The sequence below is a fragment of the Denticeps clupeoides genome, chromosome 17, assembly GCF_900700375.1.
Source record: "Denticeps clupeoides chromosome 17, fDenClu1.1, whole genome shotgun sequence".
In the NCBI taxonomy this organism is placed as follows: Eukaryota; Metazoa; Chordata; class Actinopteri; order Clupeiformes; family Denticipitidae; genus Denticeps; species Denticeps clupeoides.
Window position 1 is genome coordinate 4,681,836 of NC_041723.1, and position 8,076 is coordinate 4,689,911.

An 8,076-nucleotide genomic window follows, 5' to 3' on the forward strand; every position below is an offset into this window, starting at 1 on the left:
TTGAAGGGGAGGCCGAGTGGAGGAAAAAAAAAACCACGACGGAGCGATTTAAACGGGGCAGCGCTGCGATTGGAGGAGTCGCGGCGCCCCGCCCACTCCAGGCCCGCCCCTCGGTCGCGTACGCGCTGACGTGATTGCCAGGTTCGCGGGCTTCAAGCTAAATCACGCTGTTTTCAACGAAAGACACCTTTTTTTAAACAACCCGACCTACACATTTTTGCCGTTTTCGTGCGTGTTTTTTTTAAACTGTTTATATTCATATTATCGTTTAGACTGGAAAGAAGTATTCGTTTATATTCGGCTTGTTTTTTCATATGACTTATAGCTCCTTTTCACACAGTATCTGGCAACACGTCACATTGACCCTGAAAGCAGCTTTTACGACAGGACAGGCCCCTCCAAACGGCCTATCAAGAAATATTGTGCAATTAGAAATAAATGCATATAATTCGGCCTTAATTATGCCGGATGCCTGAGAAGTGAACACTGAATGATCCAAGAACCCAACCCCGGTAAAGAATTTTTAGTTTTCTCCTCTTGCTTAGGAAAGTGATGTCTGCATACAAATCATCTGCTTTTATAACAAAGTTCTGCTAAATCACGCTGAATTAAGGCCAACCACAGAAAGCAGACTTGTTTCACAATTTTACCATGTCCCAGGGATCTCGTAATACACAGAGAAACAAGCTGATTGCATGTGATAAACTGCAGTATTGTCAATAGTGTGAGGAATTTAAGCAACTTAAAAAAACATAAACTCAGGCCTTTTCCTGTAAATATGTTGTATTAAAAAAACTATGCTATTATCAGTTATGAATTATGCACACATTTTCTTCTGTGCTTTTTCACTTAAACAGGCCAAAGACTTTTATCAGGCAGTCACAATTACTTTAAAGTAGCTTTAAAATTAATCAGGGGTCAGATTTTAAAATAATGGTAAATTCATGATTAAAAAAAAAAAAAAAAGCAGCAGCATGAATTACACGAGAGCCACCAAAATAATTTATCCATAAAGTACAACCTACACAAACCAAGGAATACATATTTCGGCATATACTTATTTATTTAATGACTAAGTAAATACGTATTATGCAAATTATTTATTTATTTAATGATTAAGTATATGCAGAATGCATGGCTGAAATTATTTAAGTAGAAATAAGTGATGGATGGAAAACAAAAATACATACATGTGATTGATGCAGATGAACCTTAAAACTTAGGGCATAGGAAATATGGGACATAATTTGGGAAAAAATATTTAACCTGTTCCAACCAACAATATATTTTATGTAGCTATGAACCTCAGGTCACTCTTGTTTACACCTCATCAGATTCCTTTAATGGTCACATACTTGCAAAAAGGACAAAAAAAATTCAGATAATATTAAAAAACACTGACTATTTCGCGTGGTTTTGTAATTTAAAAAAAAAAAAGTTCTAATATTAAATATATATTTTTAAAAATTAAAAACAGAATAATTTTCAGCCTCGTTTAGGGGGCCCAAGTCTGTGAAAAGGCTTTTACTGACACCTAGTGGTGAATATCAGAAGCGCACTGGTGCACATTCTCTCAGAGCAGACTGGTGAAGAACTGCAAGGTCTTTATTAACATAAGTTAATACAAAAACTTCATATACATAATATACAAGTTATTTCAGTCAATGTTCAGCAAGGGAAAGCAACATGAAGGGTTAGGGTTCACAGTTTGAGCCACTTGATGATGTAGAAGTTCCTCTTGCCCACCCGAATGAGTGTCAGCCCATTGGCTAAGACGTGCTGTCCCGTCACCAGCACTTGCTCAGGGTTACTGGAGCGCTGGTGGTTGATCCAAACACCTCCATCCGTCACCATCTGATATCTGCAACATCAGAACCAGTGATGGCCTAGTGGATAAGGAAGCAGCCCCGTGATCAGAAGGTTGCCTTTTCAAATCCTGAGGTGCCACTGAGCAAAGCACCGCCCCAGCCACCGTCCTGCAGCCATGACAGGCGCCCGGGGAGCATTTACATTTACAGCATTTACCAGACGCCCTTATCCAGAGCGACTTACAATCAGTGGTGACAGGGACAGTCTCCCAGGAGCAACTTAGGGTTAAGTGTCTTGCTCAGGGACACAATGGAAGTAAGTGGGATTCGAACCCAGGTCTTCTGGTTCATAGGCGAGTGTGTTACTTACTAGGCTACAACCACGGAATGACGGTACCTTGATCACGGGGATCTCGGTGGCACCTTGGCAACCTTTCTGTTGCGGCCACCACTGCCCAACGGTCTCGGCTGTGGGTGCGAGTACGTACCCTCTGGCACCTTCGGGGATAGCCTGGGCGTGGCGGCAGGCATCCAGCACGGTGGTGCCGGGCTCCAGCAGCAGCTCATGAAACGGCGCTTCCCTGAACAGCTCCTGCAGTTCAGCGTCACTCATCTGTTCCAGCGCCTGAAGGTTACTGTAATACAGGGCGTTTGTACACCTGTAACACACAGTGGGGTCGCGTAAGGATACCAACACGACCCACGTCACCCTAATCCTTCAGTGCGGCAAGGCGGCCTTGCCTTTTGGCGCTTTCCAGGCCCTCCCTCCCATGGACCAGCTTGGTGACCTCAGCGGCCAGTCGCTTCTGGGCCGTCCTCTTCCCGGGGTCCTGGCAATGCAGCTTCATCAACTTCTCCACCTCTGGCAGAGGGAGGAAAGTGAACAGCTTCAAGAACCTGGAGCAACGACATCACACGTCCATCCGGCTTATCCACCCGACGCAAGCTGCAGCAAACAGAATGAATAAATTAAAAAAAATGTAAATAACACGGACACACACCTCTCCACACTGCTGTCCGGCTGCCTGACGAAGTACTGGTAGAGCTCGAACGGGGACGTCCGGTTCCTGTTCAGCCACACTGCGTTTCCTGCGGTCTTTCCCAGCTTGTCCCCCGTGGTGGTGGTTACGAGCGGGATGGTTAAGCCGTACACGTCTTCACCCGCGTTCCTAAAAAACGATCCAATAAACATTAAATCACCCCGCTGGAAACTCTAAACAAAGAAAGCCAATCAATCTGGAACACGGGACATTCTGCTTGTCCAAAGTACGGCAGGGACGCCGGGGAGTTTTTGGAAGACAAGTCCCATCGTTTGCTTCAGCACGTTAACATGATTCTGAATGAAATGTGCTGAACATCCTGGACAAACCTCGCTGCTGTTGGATAACGTTAGCGCAGCAGACACGCAATTCCGCAGCCAGTAACAACACATCAAGGAGCCAACGGCCCAAAGAAGCAGGCCTGCTTACAAAGTTAGTACAGCCGTTTTAGGCGGCCGTAACTCGGTACTCTGAGATGAAAATTTTATCCATGCTGAAGAGCTGAAGTCCTACGTAGTCCACCAATCAGCACACACTTCTGTGTTTTTAAGGTGCGGTTAAAGGAACAAACAAGTCCAAAAAAAACATATGGACTGGAATTCTTCTCAATGCACCAAACAATTGTTTCCTAACAGAAATGAGGGCCTTTCTGAATGACTCAACCTTTGGAGGGTAGTGTGTGTATTTATATATGTACAGTACAGGCCAAAAGTTTGGACCTTCTCCTTTTTTCTTTATTTTCATGACCATTTACGTTGGTAGATTCTCACTGAAGGCATCAAAACTATGAATGAACGCATGTGGAGTTATGTACTTAACAAAAAGTGGAGACCTGACCTCCACAGTCAGCGGACCTGAACCCAATCCAGATGGTTTGGGGTGAGCTGGACCAACAAGTGCTAAACACCTCTGGGAACTCCTTCAAGACTGTTGGAGAATCATTTCAGGTGACGACCTCTTGAAGCTCATCGAGAGAATGCCAAGAGTGTGCAAAGCAGTAATCAGAGCAAAGAAACTAGAATATAAAACATGTTTTCAGTTATTTCACCTTTTTTTTGTTAAGTACATAACTCCACATGTGTTCATTCATAGTTTTGATGCCTTCAGTGAGAATCTACCAATGTAAATGGTCATGAAAATAAAGAAAACACATTGAATGAGAAGGGTGTTAGAAAATATCGATACAGCAATATATCGCGGTATTTTACGTGGTGATATTGTATCGATACAGGGACATCCAATATCAATATTTTTGTATACAAAATTAGTCCACCGGGTGGTGCTGTCGAGCGTTTTCTTTAGTGGGGTCAGTGTGCAATACCACCCCCGAACCAGTAGATGGCGCTGTACGACTGGCTACTCTGAATTACTGCTCGATATTTCAGACAGAGTGAGATCGCAAAAGTGAAGTGATCGTGAAACACTGCATCACAGCACACGGTGACTAAACGAAATGTGTCCTCTGCTTTTAACCATCACCCTTGGTGAGCAGTGTGCAGCCATGACAGGCGCCCGGGGAGCAGTGTGTGGGGACGGTGCTTTGCTCAGTGGCACCTTGGCGGCTTCTTGTATTTCAGCGAACTGTAGAATGTCGCAGACACACCGCGGTATAACCGTATCGTGAATTACTTGTGAATGAACTCGTGTCCCGACATGATGTTGCCCAGCTGGTCGCTCCCCCCCAGCTGGATCCTGCAGCCGTGGAGCCGGTGCAGGCGGTGGAAGTCGTAGGCCTGGAACAGCTGGTAGGAGAACTCGGCGAAGCTCATGCCCTCCGGGCTGCCCAGCCGCGACTGCACGCTGTGCCGACTCAGCATGGCGCCCATGCGGAAGTGCCTGCCCACGTCCGCCAGGAAGCGCACCACGTCCCAGCCGCGGTACCAGCCGGCGTTGTCCAGCACCGTCGCCGCGCCCAGCTTGCGGCCGTCGCCGGCCGAGTGGAGCTCGTGGTTGGCGAAGATCCGGCGCAGGCTCTCCCGGATGCCCTCCGCGTTCTCCGCCGCGGCGTCGCCGGACAGCCGCTCCCGTTCGGCGCTCTTGCCGCTCGGGTCCCCGATCTGCGCGGTGGCGCCGCCGATCAGCGCGATGACGTTGTGACCCGCGCTCCTGAAGTGCAGCAGGCCGACGACGGCGAGCAGGTTGCCCGCGTGTAGGCTGTCCGCGGTCGGGTCGAACCCGCAGTACACCGTCTGCGGCTCGGACTGGAGCAGCTGCGGGAGGCGGACCTGGGCGGCGTCGTCCGGGAAGCAGGCTTTCAGGAGGCCGCGCCTGTGCAGAGTCTCCAGAAGCCCAGCGCCGGACGCCGCGGAGCAGTGGGGACGGGCGGCGGGCGAGCACGCCGAGTACCTGCAGGGTAGAAGGGGCCCTGGCCCGCGTCTCCACGTCCGAGCGATGCGCGCCGCCATGTTGGACGGCGTGACGTGACGCCGAGGGTTGCCAGGGCGCGACAAAACCCCCCCACAACGCAGCGCGGGACGTCCTCAAACTTGACCCGATGCAGCGACTCTACTTAAATCAGAATTCACATTAAACGCAGCAACCGCGTAGTAACAACCAACATTAAGCTATTATAAGCGAACTAAAAGCGATTTCTGAAACGTCTTGCGTGATTATTGGCACCCTGGCGATGTTCGGAAAGCCGGCGTCCTCTGTATGTTTCGCTGCCTACACAGTGAACAGAAGCACGAAGGATCTTTTAATACAAATATTACACTTATTTACATACACCGTTGGTGTTTCTTTTCACCCGTGGTCGTGAGCTTGTCTCGTTCTTGCATGTAATGGCCCTAACTCAGTAAAGTGCTGCAGTTTATTTCTAGACCTGCAGATGGCAGCACTCGACTTATGGAGCTGAGCTTCAAGGTCAAACAAACAGCAGCAATAATAATACAAAGAAAAAACACACACACACACAACAGTTCAAATTAGAAAATACAGATACAAGGGTGAATATTTCAGCGTCTTTATTTTGAGATCCACTTATGGTCAGATTATTTTACTGCTTTAACGACTACACATGTACATTACATCAGTCACACATTTATTGTTCTGCTACCAAGCCACAATTACACACAAACACCTCAACACATTTGTGCAGTATTTTTTTTTTCGAGACACCAGCGACTAAACCACTCAGAACTGGGGAAAGGAAACAGAGAATTCACTTCTTCTAAAAGAGCCCTCCCATAATAAGACCTGTCGGTCGGCTCGGAATCGACATCGACTCAATGTTAAAACAGCATCCCACTGTGACCTGAGCTAGTGTAAAGTAGGGGAGACTACGCTACATGTTCCCTGATAGCATATGTAAAACTCTACAAACCGCGTGGACGGAAGGTCTTGGCTCGATTTGCTCCATCACAGCCGTTTTTTGGGGTCGGGGTAACAGGACAGTTGGCCTGGAGGCGTTAGAACCTTGGGTAGTACAGTCGGTTGCATGTTTTAGGTCTGAGAATGTACTACACTTCTCGCCCATGTCGTCCGATCGAGTGCCAGGGACATAAGTAAGGCACAGGTTGTGTTGCATCCTTCACAGCAGCCGGGCAGAGAGAGAAAAAGGACCTGCATATTACAGGAAAAATAACATTAAATTGGTGGTTCATTCAACACCAAGAAAGATACTGCATTGTCATTAAACTCCAGGTTGGAAACAGCCACCAGGCTTGACGTCTCTTGAGAACCCTTCAGTTACCATCAGTATTGTGCAAATCATGTGAAAATGTGAGATTCTAGGGCTGTTGGGAAAAAATGGAAATCTGTTATGCCAACGTTGATAAAAGCCTCAATATAGGAGAAGTGGTTTTGTTCTCACTAGTTTGTATTGGTGCCTTTTAACCTTTGCACGGTACTGTATGTAACATGTACGCTCAGATGAAATGGGTCAGTCTGCCGCCAAAAGGCCAACGGCTGTTTCATCAGAGAGAGCCGGCAGCATCTCAGCTTCTCCGCCGGCCCATAAAAAGGAATGTCGTCCCCACATGCAGTCGCTGTGAATAATGCAGCCTGTTACAGAGTTCAGAACTGCACCCACTCCTACCCAGTCCCAACAATGACACGTTTACAGATATTTCTGTCTGTACTATAAAATGATCCGCATCTATTAACAGTCATCCATTATGTACCATAACGTTAAAGCGCTAAAGGAAGGAGGATTAAAATAAAAACACGACACTGTCAGGTCGGTTGTGGCGTAGCGAATTGCAGGTTAAAATACTCTGGTACATGGTATATACACAGGAAATTACAAAATCGTCTCTCTATCGTCGACCGTGATTTTCCTATTAAAGTGGCTTTGTTAAAGAAATAACATAAAACATCAGATCACGTACACCACATAATTATATAGAGCATCATGCAAAAAGCAGCAACGGTTTTCTCCACTGATAGGGTACAGTACGTCGGTTCCAATGTCCAGAAAAGGCCTGTTTTATTGCATTTAATCACGCTCACGTGTGCACGTGCGTCCACATCCTCATCTGTCCGGACAACAGAAAAATCGGAGAACCTGGTTTTAATAAGCAGACGAGTGCAGGCACTGTGACAGAAAACCACTGCAGAAGATGGTTTCTGCAGAAAGTGGGCGACGGAACAACGTAAGAAGGAGTCTGGGAAATATCCGCCATGGGTTCATGTGTGTTTTTTTTTTTTTACTTTACGTATAATAAGGTAGCCCTTCGTATAAAAAAAACAGACTTTCTGCAGCGAGGAGACTCACGCCGGAGTGCCAGACGCATGTCTCCCGTCTCGTAAGAAGGCCTCGGAAGTGAGTGAGGTATTGAGCAGTATTCAGCACGGCCTTGTGCTCGCATCTTGCATTGCGGTCGCGGTTGCATTCACACGGTGAATCTGTTGGCTGTCGCGTTGCCAGTTCGTTTTTTCGCCTGTTATTTTGTTTTCGAAGTCTACCAACCAGCGGAGCTCATTGCCTTCGTTGGTGTACATGTATGGAACATTTACACTACCGGTCAAATGTTTGGATGCACCTACTCATTTATGGGTCTTGCATTATTTTTATACATTCTACATTACATTCTTCTCTCTAGCAAGTTAGACGATGGGGACAATTTCCAACAGTCCTGAAGTTTTATGCTGAACATTTTCTTATCATTCACTCATGTTAATGTGCATCATATGAAGTGGCTTTTGATGATGACACCAGAGAACAAAGCAGCCATGAAGGTAAAAAGAGTGACACTGAAAAAAACAGATTCATCAAACATACTTCACAT

General features: G+C 46.7%; 1 protein-coding gene across 1 annotated transcript; it reads right to left on the bottom strand.

The window, feature by feature from the left end:
* Window positions 1-1,587: 1,587 nt before the first annotated feature.
* yars2 (tyrosyl-tRNA synthetase 2, mitochondrial) lies at window positions 1,588-5,292 on the bottom strand. Its single transcript, XM_028959232.1, has 5 exons — window positions 4,478-5,292; window positions 2,810-2,977; window positions 2,550-2,705; window positions 2,297-2,467; window positions 1,588-1,861 (listed from the first exon to the last, which is right to left on the bottom strand). The coding sequence occupies exons 1-5, from the start codon at window positions 5,251-5,253 to the stop codon at window positions 1,702-1,704; spliced, it is 1,431 nt and encodes a 476-aa protein (XP_028815065.1). The 5' UTR covers window positions 5,254-5,292; the 3' UTR covers window positions 1,588-1,701.
* Between the last annotated feature and the right edge of the window lie 2,784 nt (window positions 5,293-8,076).

Bases quoted from the DNA above. Each gene is read 5' to 3' on its own strand.
- yars2 (XM_028959232.1), bottom strand. From the start codon at position 5,253: ATGGCGGCGCGCATCGCTCGGACGTGGAGACGCGGGCCAGGGCCCCTT. The intron at 2,706-2,809 runs GTGTGTGTCCGT...TCGTTGCTCCAG, and splicing joins CCGGACAGCAGTGTGGAGAG to GTTCTTGAAGCTGTTCACTT. The intron at 2,468-2,549 runs GCAAGGCCGCCT...TGTGTGTTACAG, and splicing joins GGCCTGGAAAGCGCCAAAAG to GTGTACAAACGCCCTGTATT.